Source organism: Miniopterus schreibersii (genome assembly GCF_964146895.1).
Source record: "Miniopterus schreibersii genome assembly, chromosome: 6".
In the NCBI taxonomy this organism is placed as follows: domain Eukaryota; kingdom Metazoa; phylum Chordata; class Mammalia; order Chiroptera; family Miniopteridae; genus Miniopterus; species Miniopterus schreibersii.
Window position 1 is genome coordinate 15,506,225 of NC_138107.1, and position 16,320 is coordinate 15,522,544.

The 16,320-nt window shown below is 40.2% G+C and overlaps 1 protein-coding gene across 9 annotated transcripts in view; it reads left to right on the plus strand.

The window, feature by feature from the left end:
- The window catches only part of RUNX2 (RUNX family transcription factor 2), a 306,549-nt gene that overhangs the window by 93,729 nt on the left and 196,500 nt on the right, over window positions 1-16,320 (plus strand). For 7 of the 9 annotated variants that reach the window (XM_081140283.1, XM_081140284.1, XM_081140287.1 and 4 more), the window contains one exon: window positions 5,221-5,325. The exons of the other annotated variants lie outside the window; for them this stretch is intronic. In XM_081140283.1, coding sequence (XP_080996409.1) covers window positions 5,221-5,325 — 105 coding nt within the window. The remainder of the gene's footprint in view (window positions 1-5,220; window positions 5,326-16,320) is intronic. 9 annotated transcript variants of the gene reach the window in all.

The window sequence follows — 16,320 nt, forward strand, 5'->3', positions numbered from 1 at the left end:
ACTTGTGTTAGAGTGACTATATAGTTGCCTAGACAGATGAATGATCAGGACTTGAAATATTTCCACATTATTTAAGGGTTTACGCCATCTGAATCCATATTCAAATATTAGGAATCCTTAAAAATGATCATAAAGTAGAAAATAATCCCTTTTAGGGTTTTTATAGCTATTTTATAAATGGACTTAATGTTTTTAAAAAAGTCTCTAAGGAAACCAATTTTTATTTACTTACCCTAAAGAGAGACTTTTAATAGTCTTTCACTAGAAGTATTATGTTCATTTATTTATTTATTGAATCTAATATTTCCATTTTAAATATTTCAATAGTAAGAGAGAAAATAGACCACTTTAGGACTGAGGTGAAATAAATTATAAAGACCTATGGAATTATTCCAACCCAGGTTTGAATTAGGAAATGAGAAGCATCAATTTTTAAACCATGTTCAGTAATTGCTCTTTAGTTTGGATCAGATGTCAAATTATTACCATTGTAAAAACTTGATAAGGGAAATTCAAGCAAGGCTGTTTCCGATGAGTAGTTTTAGTTTACTTTCTAGGAACAGGGCCAAGAAGTTGTAGTTTTTAACTTAAAATAAAATGATGCATGCTAATGAGATACTGTCACTGAAGGGTTGTTTGAAATAAAATGAGGCTCATGGCCTATGGTAGAATCAAAACTAAAGGGGTTATCTCTGCATCAGGCTTAGTTTACTTTCATTAAAAAAAAAAGACACATCCTCTCTTACTATTGACTGATTAGGTGTTAAGTGTGTATGCGTTTTTATTCATTCTTCTTTTTTTCTAAGTTATTGGTCCAGGTCCACAGCACAATTAAAGCTTCTTTTTTCTAGTAAGAATCAAAGAAAAATTTGAGCATGATGATTTACCTGTACACTCTGAATTACATCTTTCTTCTTATGTAATATTACTTTGTTTTTAACCAGAGTAATGAATTTTAGTATTTAAAAGATTGGGTGCTATACTTTATTTTAATTTACAGATTCAAGCTAGTGTTTTCATTTATCTTGCTTTTGTATTATGTAGATGCTGCATAACTTTTCTCTGATCAATTTGAGTAGAAACTATGGCAAAGTGATAGTGTACTTTGTAAACCCTCAACATATTTATTTAAGAAACTTCAAAGAGAAACAAAGGGTGTGCACTGTTTTACTATATTGGCTTTCTGAGTTTTGGCTGGTTTCCCAAATAGCAATTTTTATATTTAAAAAAAAAAAAAAGACAGACTTAACTGCTTGCAGACTTTTCACGCATGGAAGATGAAGAAAGCTTCTTTTGATGAAGTGTAATTATGTCCAAACAGAGCTGACCCCCTCCCCCTATATTTCTTATGATCTTAACTGAAGAAAGTAGGATTTTTCCTTTGAAGCAGCCGGGACTTGGTGGAGGATCTGAAATGCTACAGTCTGCTGCCAGAGGCAGGATGGAGAAATTGGTCCAGACTTGTCTTCAAGACTTAGATGGGGGGTGGGGGGGAGCGGGTGGAGAGAGAAAGAAAAATTGATTTATCACTAATAATAGATTTTATATCACTACATGAACATTATATGAAAGGAAACAGTAATATCAAGCTGAAATAAAGAGTACAGAAGGACAGAGTACATAGATAAGAGATACCACTCTTTGAAAAAAAAATGGGTCAGTTTTTCAGTGGCAGGAAGCCCTTTAACCTGCCTGTGTACCTGACCTGCTTTCTAACAGACTTTTTCTAGCTTCCTCTTTGATTTTCACACTTCTACATTTCTCTTAAGTTATTAAGTCTGAATCATGCTGCTACCACTGAATTTTCCCCCAGCTATTTAAAATTTTCTATTTTCAGTAGCATTTAAAAAATAACACCACGTTCTGCAAATTATTACAGTTTTTCTTTTCATTGGTAGAAATAAAAACTCTCAGAAATTGGAAAACAGTTTTGGATTTATCAGGAGCCGTCTCACTACTTACTTTGGCTTTATGGGTTATCTAATGACCACAGCTTCTGGAAGTGCCTTGGAGTAAAAGTAGAGCATCGGTGAAACTTGTATGAAGTTAGGAGTGGCTTTTCTGTTTTGGCTTTTCCTTTTTTTAGCCTTTATATTTTAAACAGAAGAATTAAAATAACTTTGGTCCTTAAGTTTTCTTGGTGTGCTTCCTCACTTTTGACATCAGGCATGCTGCTTTTAATGTACAAGCATTTTTAAGCACCTACGGTATACAGAGCCTGGGACTTTGTTAATTTAGGCTGCAATCCCAGCTTATAGTCCTAGCCCTCCTGACTGTTCCTGCCAGCCCCTCAGGTTAGGTTGGGATTGTCTTTTAATGGCAGTTCCTGTGTTTATCTTAGAAAAAATATATATGAATGATACAGTAAGAGCCTGCATTTTAAAGTAGGAGCCTGCATTTTTATCATTTATGGAAAGTGATAAAAAAATGGGATTTGGAAAAAGGTGTTTTGTGGGATTCTTTTACTTTAAGGAAATAATAAATACTCACATAAACATTTGACTTAGGAAATGTCTTATTATTTATAAGGTGAAGAACCAATTACCTAATTGGGTGGTAGTTTCTGGAAGTTTCTAGAACATTACATTCATGCTCCTTCTCAAGGGGCAATAAGTGGAAAGAGCCTCCTTGATTTTTGTTTTAGTTGTTAAAGTACATCTTGATCCTTAGGATTTGACTTTAGAAGACTGTAGTTACAATTAAATACTCATTTCCTCCCCAAAATTCCATTTCTTTTTCAAAGAAGTCTTTATAGAAAACTGGTTCCACTTTGAACACTTTATGCTTACAGGGTGAAGTCTATATTTGGCTTTTGTCCCTACATGAGGTGTTTCTCTGAATTTGGGATAAGCATCAATGACTTTTAACACCTTATGTAAGTTGCAAAAGCCTCAAATAAAAATATTCTCAGAACCAGTTTAGATAAATTCATGGACAGTAGCTCTAACAGGTTATTTACAGACATTAAAGACGATTGGGATATATACATCCTTGATATATTGAGAGTATCCATGGATGACAATTGCCTTCCAAGCGCTGCCCTCCAGGAAACTGTTAGAAGTGCAGTTCTGGCTCATGACCATTGATCCAACCCAGAATGCTATCCTTTCATGGTTTCATGTAAATTAACTTTCAGCCTAGGGATTCAGCCTGTTCTCTTCTCCAGACAGATCTTTCTATTGTTTTGAGGTCCTGACCTGGATCCAGTGGCTTCCTATTTAACTTTCTAATCTCAATTTCTGTGTACTTTAAGTTTTCTGTAACTAGTTTAGACTCCTGGCTGCCATACTCTTCTGGTTAGTTTTAATGTATACAATAAACCCTGTTCTCTAATGAGATAATTAAACCACTTACATCCATGTAACATCCAGTATATAATGATGAACTATGATATATTAATGACACTTTAAGAATAGATGCTTTCATCATCCTGGCCAAGATACTGTGTTAGTAGATTTATATTTACTATCTCTTGGTCTTATAGAGCATATTGGTGCACATGTAGAAATAAATTGCCTATTAATTTTTTTAAATGTTCTCTGGCAGTGTTAAAAAGAGGAGTATTCATTTTAGGGTCTGGAAGAACTGGGTTCAGATCCTGATTTCCCCCCCACTTATTAGCTGTGTGGGTAAATTACTAAGCTTCTCTGGGCTTTAGTTGTTTCTTATGTGAAATGGAGGTGATAAACCAAACTATATAGGATCAAATGAGGTCATTTGTATGAAGTGGCTATTACTTAATAGGTTTCTAACCAATATTCATCTTCCCCTTCCTTGCATTCCTGTGTTTTCTTTCCTTTTTTTTTTTTTCTCTTCTTCTCTTGGGCACAGAAAAGAGACTTAAAACTATATATACTGAGTAACAAATGATGTGTGTCTTAAACATATTTTAGGAACTTACATGGTTTGGGTTGAAAAGAAAACCCATTCACTAGACTTGACAGTCAGAGACCTGTTCTACATTAAGCCTTGTATATAACCTGTTCCATATTAAGCTTTGAAAAGATTGCATTAAACTTTGCATTGATACATATTGTTTAAGATTTGTGTTTTGATTTAATACCCTTAGCTTTCAGTAAAGAGAAAAACAGTCTCTGACCAAAAAACAAAGCAAAACAAAATGAGGTTTTTAAAGGTCTCTTACAGGAGCAGGCTAAATGAACACTCTGGCCCGAGATTGCTGAATGTTTTATTGAGTCACTGTTTCACGCCCACCTTTTCCTGTCTTGTAACAGTTTGCAGTTTTGACTATCTGACATGACTAACCGTTGCAAATCTAACTGATTACAACTGTCAGTGAGTCTGTGTAACAGAGTCTGGTATCTTCTGGAGAAAGAAAGAAATCCTAATCTGCTACCAAACTTTTCCCTGTCTTTCCCCCCTCCATTCATCACTTTTAGCTCATTAATTAGAAACATCAGATGTAATATTTCCATCAAGTACACCCTCTGCTAAAAGCAAAATTTCATATTTATTTTGGGAGATGTCCTGTACATTTAGCAAAAATAAGTCACTGTCAGGGAGTTATTTCAAGATTTAACAGCAAGGATGTATGTCAGGGGAGGGGTGGGCAGGGAGGAGAAAATCTTTGTTCCAGTAATGATGAAATCATCATACCACAGGCACATTAAGGCCAGGACAGGAGACACTGGCTCCTGTTAAAATGATTCCCATAAGAACCTTCCTCTTTCATCTTCTTATTGTAGCGCAGTTAAGCAAATGAAATGCTAAGGCCATGTGAAGTAAATAACATAATCAACAGTGATTTACTATTGTTCTCTCATGGGGTCGTGACCTAATCCTAAATAAAGACTTCTAAAATTGTCTGTGCTTGGATGTGTTCCTGATGTTGGAGAAAACTGAAAGGAAGAGAACCCTCCTCAAGTGGACCAGGGTTTTTGTTTTCATTACAACTATTGCTACTGAGCAGGACTTTTTTTGGGGTGTGTGTGTGTGTGTGTGTGTGTGTGTGTGTGTGTGTTTTAATTGGAGCCGCCCTGTGTAGTACTGAGTGAAGATGCTGATCTTAACACTCAATGAGCTTAGTAACTTCCTGTAGTGGCCATCAGAGGGATTCTAATTTAGAATAAGGCATCTGGACTCTTTGTTTCATTACTCCCTCAGAGATGCTTACATGAAGTTTGGCCATCTGTGCTGTTACATTGTCATCCATACTATCTTTTTATATTCACTATGGATTTTCCTCTTTTACATCTGCAGGCAAGAGTTTCACCTTGACCATAACTGTCTTCACAAATCCTCCCCAAGTAGCCACCTATCACAGAGCTATTAAAGTTACAGTGGATGGACCCCGGGAACCCAGAAGTAAGTACTTGCCTTCCTATTGGAAATGGTAATAGAATTTGCAGAGACCCTATGAGGAATTTATCCCAGATAAGTTAGTGCTACTTTCGTGTAAATAGTTTCTTTGCAAAGTTTGCTATTTGAATATATTTTTAGGGAGGGACAGTTAGTAGAAAATGAAATTACACTTTTAACCTTTGCCACAAAATTGCTAAGGCCTACATAACTTTGGGAAATGAGTGAATAATTATTCACTCACTGTAAATATTTTCTAAGAAATTCTGCTCATCCACTGTACACAATAGACGGGGCAGAACAGACCCACCAGAGCTAAGGAAGAAAACAATAAACCGAAAACTCTCGAGCTTAGTCAAAAAGCATTTGCGTATGTTTCCCATGGTCTAAGAATGTGTTTTAACTTTTTACCTCGCCCACTCAATTCCCTTTATAAAGAGCACACTGCTTAATTACAAAGAATTTATTTGCAAACGATAACTTGCTTGATTGTTACAACACTGTTGTTTGGTCATGTTCTAGTAATTGTTATAGATAGTTTCTTTTAACACATAAAGTCAAACCAAGTTTAAATCCGCCTTGGTTTATTTGTCTGTCTGGACATCCAGAAGGTTTAAACAACCAGTATCAGTTTAAGGAAGTGCACATAATCCGTTTGGGCTAATAAACACTTTAATATACACTTTCCTCCTAAATATAAATCGAAACAGGTTTGGTTCCCCCTCTCCCAGACTGATTTGTACAGACTTGGCATGGCAATATTTAGATGTATTTAGAGATTAAAGATTATTTGACATATACAACATTAAAAATTCTGTGCCAGTGGAAACATCGTATAGAACTCTGTCTTTGATGAGTGAATACATTAGCGACCCAGCCATTGTGTTTAGAGTTTAATTTGGTTTGAAATACTTGTTATATAAAGACACACCTGCCTAGACAGTGAGAATGGCATATCTTTTCTCCCCCTGAGAAAAAAGGGCTGGTAAAGTTTTGCCTCTGCCCAAGTGACATGTCTCTTAGCAGTGGGGACATACGGTGCCTTCCGTTCCTCTTGCGGCTGTCTCTTTTCACAAAGGCTGACTGCTTGCCTAAACTAGGGAGGCTTCCTGCCTCAGAAGCCAGTCTTTGAGGTTTTTCTTTTCTCCTTTCATGTGTATGGCGTTCTTCCAGGTTCACAATGTTGGGTCAGTGCTGGCCCTGTGTGTTCAATTTGAGAATGTCCTATTAGGCGATAGCCATGTGCGTGTCTCCGGTTGCACCAGTTCTCCATTCATAGGGGCCAGCGGTTATGCAGTGCAGGTGAACAGAACAGAGCGGGGCTATCTTGCCTCGTTTTGGGCTTTGCCTAACTTTTCTGGACTGCCATAAATCGGGGATGATGCCTTGTGATGGAAGACATCTTCTAACATTTTATCTAATTAGCCTGTGAGTTCCTGCATAAAGCAGGATAGTAGTCTTTTAACATTTAGCCCTACTAATACTTATCTTTTAAAGATGTTTCCTGCCGATCTCAGCTGCTTTTCTCAGTTCTTGGAAAAACCATTATTGTGTGTATGTCTGTCTGTATGTGTGTATGTCTGTATATGTGTGTGTGTGTCTGTGAGTGTGTGTGTCTGTGTATGTCTATATGTGTGTAGTTATGTCTGTGTGTGTGCGTGCATGTCTGTGTGTTCATACACTCAAGAGTTGATGCTTAAAAGCTGATGATTGGGACAGGAAACAGGGAAGGGTGGGTACTGCCCCATTCTGAAAGATGTGACAAAAGGTAGCTTTGGTAAAGTCACTTCTCTTTCAAGAGAGGATAACATTACTTTGTTCCAAAGAGGGTGTTGGCAGAATTAATTAGTTGATAGGCTCACTGCCTGTAAAGGCAAAGAAGTGCTCTGAAAGCAGTGAGGGTTGGGGGTAACAGGGGTAGATGGTGCATGTGTCACCTGAGTTCAAGCTGTGGGTGCTAGTGAGGGTGCTGAGGGTGTGAGGGTGTGAGGGGGAAGCAGATACAGATCTCCAGTGGCAGACCACTGCCCTAGATTAGCCCGAGCGGCATTTCTCAAGAACCAAAAATATCTGTGAAAATGTAATGTCATTTCTCTGACATCATGAGGTGACTAAGTGTCTGGATATGATGGGTCTGGTATCAGTAACATCTTAACCCTACGACCTGGACCCTCTGTGTCAGATTATTTCCTGCTGCCCTGCTCTTGGCCATCCGGGGTACTGCTCTGCCCTGCTCTGGGCCATCTGTGTTTGTAGGATTGCATGCTTCTGAATATTGTCCTTTAATTTTGAGACTTTCAGGTGTGGAAAATGCCCAGGATTTTCAATTTTTTTTCAACTGTGTGAGTATAGTAGAATTTTGATTGATTGGTGTGTATGTATAATGTTAACTGATAAATCCTCCAGGGCGTGGTTTGGCAAACTTTTCCTGTGAAGTACCAGATAGTGAATGATTTCAGCTCTGTGGCCATACGACCTCTGCCTCAAATACTCACCTCTGCCATTGCAGCAGGAAGGCAGCCTTAGCCAATACATAAACAAATACTTGTGGCTGTGTTTCAATTAAACTTTATTTACAAAACCAGGTGGTGGGGCAGATTTGGCACACAAGTTGTCATTTGCTAACTCTTGCTCTAGATCAGCAATTTTCCACCGGCATGCCCCAAGAATTTTTAAAACATGCATTACCTGACTCTTCAGTCAGGGCCACTGACCTCTTTTCCCTTAGATTGTCAAAGAAAGAATGACAACAGACAACACAGCAATAGCTGTCCGGTGTGAATGAGTCAAAATTTATACCTAGTTTTTGGTCAGATCGGCAAAAATACAGTATATTTTTTCGGTGTGCCGCAGAATTCTAGTAATTAGTTTATGTGCCATGAGATGAAAAAGGTTGAAAATTGCTGCTCTAGATTTCAAAAAGGCTTATTTTCAACTGTTAGCAGGAAGGGCTGTAAAAAAAGGCTTTCCTGAGGGGAGAAAAAAAAAAAAAAAGATAATTAATGCAATTGTTTTAGGCTCCTCTCCCACAAAGTTATAATTCTTTAAGTAGTGGTTGTCATAGAAATGGTGTACACCTGTTTAGTACTATAATGGTTTGAAGTTGAGGATCCTGAACTGCTGATTCCTAGTAAGGAATTTCACTCCTCCCTCTGAAGCTCAGAGTGTATACTGAAAAGACTACTTCTGGTAGATGAGCCATTCGAACAAGAACAAGTTCTGGGTTAATGTCTGGGTCTTTTTTCAGCATAGCATAGTGATTAAGGGTGATGGCTTTGGTGTCCATCTGTCCTGATTGAAATTCCAGTTCCACGTACTAGGTGTATGGCAGTAGGCGAGTTACTCAACTTCTCTGTGCCTCAGTTTGCTCATTTGTTCAAATGAGAATAATCATAGTGTCGTCTTCTTCAGTTGTTGCAAAGATGTTAAATGATGTGTAATGTCTGTAAAATGCATAGCGCAGTGACCGTCCTGTAGTAGGTGCTCATTAAGTGTTAGCTTTATTACAGCAATTTCCTTCCGTGTCAGAAGTTTGTTGTAAGTTTTGCGTATAGTGTGCTTCCAGGAAATAGATAGCATCTAGATTCTGTTCTCGAGTGAATTATTTTTTCCTTGCAGATGGCCTTACTAATTTCTGCTCATTAGTAGATGACACTAATAAGTGTTATAAGTTGTGTCCTGAGCAGGTATTCATGCTGTCTGCAGGAGACAGCTGTGCAGCACTGATAATAAACACACTTTGTTTGCAACAAGAAAAAGTCCAAGAGAGGATGCTATGGCCCTCGTGCCCCCTCTGAGGCACTGTGCAGAACTGATGATAAACACACTTTGTTTGCAGCAAAGAAAGGTCCAAGAGAGGATGCTGTGGCCCTAGTGCCCCCTCGGAGGCCCTGCTTATCAACACATCTGCCAAAACTTGCTTTTCACTCAAAAATCAGAACGGCTTTATTCCTTCTGTGTTTTCTGTCTCTGGCAGCTGAACTGGTGCTGTCACATCACAAACAACTTCTTTTCTTAATATACACATCTGGCGTTGGCAGTTGGACTAACTTCATAAGAGCACATGATCATCACTCATTACAAGATTAAAAAGTACCCCATGGCATCATTGATGTTTTTTCACTTTGATCTTTTGCAGTTGTGATTCATCTCAGTTATAAAACTTCCCTTTAAAGGAACATAGCCGATGACTTATTAGAACCTTCATCTTAAGTAGCATAAACATGAAAACGGTGCACATCTTTACAAAATGCCATTTATTTTCTTTGCCAGCTTATCATTTTAAGACATGACATCATACTTAAGATCCCAAATTTGTAAGTCTTGTGTTTAGGCAGGGTGTTTTGACCTTCTGTTGGCAAGTTAGCTCTGAGGAGCAACTGCCGTATGTTCGCCAGGCGGAGAAGTCAGGGCAGCAGCAGCAGCAACAGTAATGCACTTGGATACCTAACTCTTTTAAACATCAGTTTCTATTACGATCCTTTGTTCCGTGGATGCGCTTGGTTCCAAATGCAGTCCAATTTAAAGAATTTCTACAAGAAGGTGAAAACTTGGTTAGCAATGTCCTACTCGATGTTTAGGAAAAAGGACTGATGGTAAAGGTGTGGTTGGCTGTGCAGAGGATGGAAAAAGTAAGCCTCCGTACGTGATCGGAGTCCTTTCAGTTCTCGCTGCTTTTTTGGTTATCTGTTGCTAGATAACAAACCATCCCAAGACATCGCGGCTTAAAAGAACAGCCAGTCTATTAGGTCCCACGATTCTGCGGGTTGACTGGGGTTCATCTGGGTGGGTGTTCTGCAGTTTCACTTGGGGTCTTCTTTCATGTGGCTGCAGTAAGATGGTGGCTGATGCTGGGACGTTCACGATGGCCTCATTCATACGCCTTATGCCTTGGTGGGGTGACTGCAAGCCTAGGCTTGGCTGGAATGATGGACAGCGGGGCCTTTTTCTCTTTCCATGTAGTCCCAGAGCCGTTCCCTCTCCACATGGCCTCTTCAAGTCTCTCCATGAGGTATCTCCAGCAGCATCTGACTTCCCACGTGGTAGCTCAGGGCTCCCTAAGGTACATAAGTGGGAGATTTCAGGCCTTCCTAAGCCTTTATAGGCTCAGAACTATCATAGAGCTTTATATGCTGGTTAAAGCAAGATACAAGTGCAGCCTAGATTCAAAGGGAAGAAACCCCATGAAGATATGAATGATGGGGGCAGTGGTCCATTGAACCACCACTATCATCAACTCCCCATAAGTGCTTAGATGACAAATGTCATTGTTGCAACAGGGGAAATAAGTTTTTGAGGTGCCATTCTCTGAAAGGCCTCTTGACTTTTTAATTTGGGGGACATTTAAAGTTCTACGAAGTGACTCTAAGTTTCAATTATAGTAGTTTCATTCTGAATTGAACAAATTTGGTAATTATCAGATGAATTAAGGCTGGGTGTTACCTTGTGGTGCTTGGTATTAGCAGGTCAATATCAAGCTGAACCAGATGAAAACTTGTATGAGAGGAGAACATTAGATGTTTGAACATAGAGAGGTTATTAGCTTTGCCTGGCAAGGTGAAAGACCTGTAACAGAGGTAACTTATGAATGCTGAGGTGGACAAGCCTGAGGTTTAATACTTCCTGTCACCCAGCTTTGAAAATTCTTAACTTGCCAGCGCAACTGCAAACTGGATATGTAACACACATGAGTGGGTTTCTAACAGTTTTTGTGTGTCAGGCCCCAGGGAAGGAAATCATAGTTACTCTGAAGGAGCGACCAAAGCCAGCATCTGTATACTTTTTCTTTTAAATCCTCACCTGAGGATATTTTTTTCATTGCTTTCAGAGAGTAGAAGGGAGAGAGAGAGAGAAAGACAGAGAGAGAGATCACTTGGTTGCGCCCTGCACGCGCCCTGGGGATCGAGCTTGCAACCGTGGTATGTGCTCCTGGCCGGAATCGAACCTGGCACCCTTCAGTCTGAGGGCTGATGCTCTAACCACTGAGAAAACCGGCCAGGGCAGCATCTGTAACTCACTGCTGGGTTACTCCTATTCATTGTTGACCAGCCATTCTTTCTGACCTGGTGGGAGAAAGGAGAAACTCCACCTTTTCTTTTCTAGTGACCTGGCTTCTTTGCGGGCTTGAGTGCACGGCTGCAGTGCTACTCTGCTTGGCCCACTTTGTGACTTCAGTAGGGCTGGCACTTAGGTGAGTGAGAGGTTGTCGGGAGGGGCATGGTGATGTTTGTGTATCTAAGACAGCCTCAGCACCCTGGTTCACTCAGCTTGTTAGGCTGAAGGTCCTGCAGCCAAACTGTTTTCTTTTCCTGTTTGCTTCTCCCCACCTGTGCCCAATTTATCACCAGATTTTTATTTTTTAGAGAACATTTTATTCTTCCATATTCTTGAGGCACTTCCAATTGCAGAAATTTTACCTTATAAACTTAAGGTAGCAGACTTAAACAAAACAGGGTGGTCTGGACGTAGCATCATCTCATTTTTCTCTCATGCTCTCCCACCCAGTTCTGAGACTGGTTTCCAGCCCAGTAAAGGGTGGAGGGAATGGAGGGCTAGGCATTTTCTCTTCCTCATTCCAGATGATGTCAGTGACAGCTTACTTTCATCCCCCACGGCTTTGCATCCCAACTGGGTGAAGCTAGGCTTCTTATGGTGTCTGGGCCCATGTCCTTTGTTTATTTACCCATAGTGGATGGGTATTTAGAGGTTGGTCACATGTAAAAGAAGGTAGGGAATATCTAAAATGTGTTGGATGGAGGGACAGCAGAAGAATATTTTAAGGTTATTTGATACCTGCGGACACGGTTCTAACAGTCACATTCTTGTGTCTGTGAAGACAACGTGAGAAAACCTTGATAGGCCTTGTGTCATACTCCTAATGCCACAGGCCTGAATTTTAGTCCTTAGAGCAGAGCACTGGAAAAGCCCTGGACTTCTGGTCTTGCAGATTCTACCCTGGTTCCGCACTGTTTCTGCGCCCAAGGAGTGGACATTGTGGGTAAATGCCATATTTTGATATTTACAAGTCAGCAAATGTAAGCAGCAGTTTGATTGTCATAAATATTAATTATTTGGTCCCTAGGATATAAAACATTGTTGAAAGTCTTTGACTTAAGAGGATAATAACAGTTAAAAAAACGGTTCCCCTTTTCCCTTTCTTTAAGGAGAATGGAGAAGGGGGGTCAGAAGCTCTGGTGGAGGTTATGTCTGGTGGTTGGTGGAATGTGCTCTTGAGAAGAGCAGTTTTAAATCTCTTTCAGTACTTTTTTTTTGTTGACTGACTGTCAGGAGCTGGGAAGATGGCCAAGAAGGAAATGACACATCGAGAGGCATTTGTGTTGTGCAACAGTCTGTGGATCTGATGCAAGGATATATGGCCTGTTTACACATTCCTTCGCGAGCAGACTGCATGGCAGTAATTTAATTCAGCACATGGCATGCTGCAGCAAGGAGCTATGGCCCTAACATCCTTTCATGGCAAATTATCACAGCCGTTAAAACATGCTCGTGTCCCTCCTTTGCACTCTTCCCTGGCTCCCCAGTTCTGAATGTGCTTTCTCATTGTATTGGACTTGTGTTAACAAGGAGCCGTGGCTTTTACAGTAAGAGCACGTTTCCCACATGCATGCATTCCAGCTGATATATTTACTTCTAACTAAATATAGCACAGCAGGTTTTCAAGCGCTATGTGTTCTCTAAAAACACACATATACTTCATCCAAATGTGTCAGTCGTTTGTATTTTGGTGTAGTCGGAAATCATTCATTCTTTTTTTTTTTTTAATCCTCACCAGAGGATATTTTTCCCATTGCTTTCCAGAGAGAGTGGAAGGGAGAGAGAGAGAGAAACATCAGTGTGAGAGAGACACATCGATTGGTTGCTTCCTTCATGAACCCCAGCCAAGGCTGGGGATCGAGCCTGCAACCGAGGTATATGCCCTTGGCCGGAATCGAACCCGGGACACTTCAGTCCAAGGGCCGACACTGTAACCACTGAGCAAAACTGGCTAGGGCAGAAATCGTTCATTAAAATAGTGTTAGGGCCCTGGCCAGCGTGGCTCAAAGGTTGAAGCGTCAGTCCTTGCACCAAAGGGTTGAGGGTTCAATTTCTGGTCAAGGGCTTGTACCCGGGGGTTTGATCCCTGGCCCCCGGGTCTGGGCATGAGCAGGAGGAAACCGGTATGTGTGTCTCTCTCTCATTGATGTTTGTCTCTCTCTCTTCTCCTCCCTCTCTCTCTAAAAATCAATGGAAAAAATATCCTTGGGTGAAGATTAACAAACCAAAAAAAAGTGTTAGGGACTTGAGAGATTTATTTATTTATTTATTTAAGAATACAGAAATATGGAGTATTTCTTATCCAGTTTTGCTCTAGAAAGGCACCAGTTTTCTTCCCCAAAAGAGATAATACCTGGTAGGTCACTGAGCTACTTTACTTCTATTTTGTTTGTACCATAGCATTTTCTCAAGGACGACTGCCCCAGAGGAGAATAGGCTATACTTAAAAATAACAGAGAAAAAGGAATCACTGTGTTGCTATTCATATTTGTACTTGTTCCTGCCCAGCACATTTTTAGGGTACATTTTGATGTACCGTAAAACATCATTGATCTTCACATAAAATCTCAATCGTTTTTATTTAGGCAAGTATGTAAAATAATTGCTCATGTTTTTCGAGTAACTTTTGGAAGTTATAGAAAATATTAATTTAAGATTAGGTGCAACCGTTCAAGTAGGAGACTGCATCTGGAATGTGGTGCTGAAGCCGCAAAGGAAGGGCTCCCTGTTCCTCCCCAAATGTCTCTGCTCCTGAGCGTGGGTGGCTGAAATCTATTTGCTCGTAAACAGAAGCACTGCATTAAAATTTAAGATTAAGACATAAATTCAAATACCTCTGGAAAAGCTAACTCAGACTTCAATTCATATTAAGATAAAAATAAGTGACCTGGAATCCTTTATTAGGGTCAGGTTTGGGGAGATAAAAGGAGAGTGACAGTGAAGTCCTGGGTACCAGAAGGTGAACAGTAAGTCAGGTGTGCAGGCAGGGCTCTCGCCGGCCTTGAAGGCAGTCTTTGCCAACCGTAGGCATCACAGTGTTCCTGCAGGTCAGCCACAGCAGTGTGGGTTCCTGATGCTTCTCAGGGCTGCGGTACTACTAAGAGCACAGGGTATAATTTTAAGGTGTGAGTTTTTGGTTTTAATATTTCCGTATTTCTCTCTGTTAATATTTTCTTTTTATGGAGTATTTCTTATCCAGTTTTGCTCTAGATAGGCACCAGTTTTCCTTCTCTGCTGGTTTGAAAATTATTTCCCTTAATAAAATTAATTATGACCTCTGCTCACCTCTTGAATAATTTAGCATCCTTTAGAGCACAACCTTTCTCTTCTAATGGTCTTGTCTGATGCTTTTATCCTTGTTTTACAGTCTCTGGATTAGGCATTATCGGTGTTTAAACTGTTTATTTGATATTTGTCTATATGTTTATTATCTATTTGCTTGCTGTTCCTTCTTGCACCTCAGTTCTTCCTTCAGGATTCAGTTTTCTTTTTCTTGATGTAGATCCTTTGGTAGTTCTTTAGTGAGAACCTGTTAGTGGTAAACTCAGTTTTTGATCCTGGAAGCGTCAGCTCTGTGTAGACTGGCTGCCCACCTGATGTGAGTTGAGTGGCATCCTCTTGAAAGTCTGTCTGCTCTGAGTGCGGGAGAACCACATTGCTGGTCATTCCTTTGTGCTAACATTTTTCAGGCCATTATTATCAGGTTAGTTGGAATAGTATTTAAGGGAATGGAACACAGGACAGATATCTTTTCATGGGAGATGGATGAAGGGAAATGTATGAGCACCTTTCACCATGGGGAGCTCTGAAGAGTCCAGAGCCAACTGGCGTACAGGTGGGAGGGAATGTTCCCGCAGAAGGGGAGAAGGTAAAGAAAGGGGCATATAGGGAGGATAGTAGATCCCCCACTTCACTGTTTTGCCTTGGACAAGCTCTAAGGTGCTTTGGAACTTTCTATCTGAATGTATGTTAAAGAACTCCTTCATTGTATTTGATCCTCAGAGGTCGTCTGGCTGTTGCTCATTGAACAACCAGAGCAGCATTTCTTAGATGTCGGTATCCACACATTTTCTGACATTTTAGTGAGAGCACAAGACTCAGAAACACAAGATGCTTCTTTTATGTCATAAATGAGTCATTGAATGCAGCAGAGGGAAGGAAATAGATGTGTGGACTAGAGGAACATGGTTTAAGAGATCCGAGAGACCATGATGTGGGGTAGACTTGTGTCTAGGCACAGTGGATGGGTGACTCCCGTGTTGGCTCTGCGAGCCTGTCGTTGGAACTGTGCAGAAAGGGGCTGGTGGGGAAGAGTTCCGCTGACACGAGAGCAAGCTGGCACTTTCTGCCTTTCCTTTAACCCTACGACTGCACGTGCATCCTCCACAACGTGCGTCTTCTCATTCTTTACCTCCTTGGCACTAATTTTCATGAGCTACAACTTGGGTAAAAATGCTGCCATGTGTTTTGGTGGTTTAACCTGGGCTTTGTGCCTCCCTGGTGCTGGCTCTGGAAATTAGTAGAAAAATATGGGCCCTTCAAGGAGATTACGAAGATACCAAAACACAGGCTGTTATACTGGAAGTGAGAAGAACTGTAGATGAATAAGAAAGCAGGGTGATGGTGAAGACCGGGTTCTGATATCTAGAGCTTTGGTTTCTGTGTCACCTCCTCACCATTCACTCTATCCTACAAAACAAATTACAGTGTGTTTTGTACCATGAAACATCACAGTATTTTAACAAGGAATTCATCAATATAGGTAGTTTGTATTTAAGATGTGGGTTAAGGGAATTGGAGGACTGGAAATTCCTCTTTTGAAACCTCAGTGCTATCTTAGTGATCTCAAACAAATCACCAAACTTCTCTCCAGTGCAATTTCTTCATCTTTTAAATGGAAATAGACATGAAGACAACTTCAGAGTAGCTGGGAGTAACTCCTCAGGA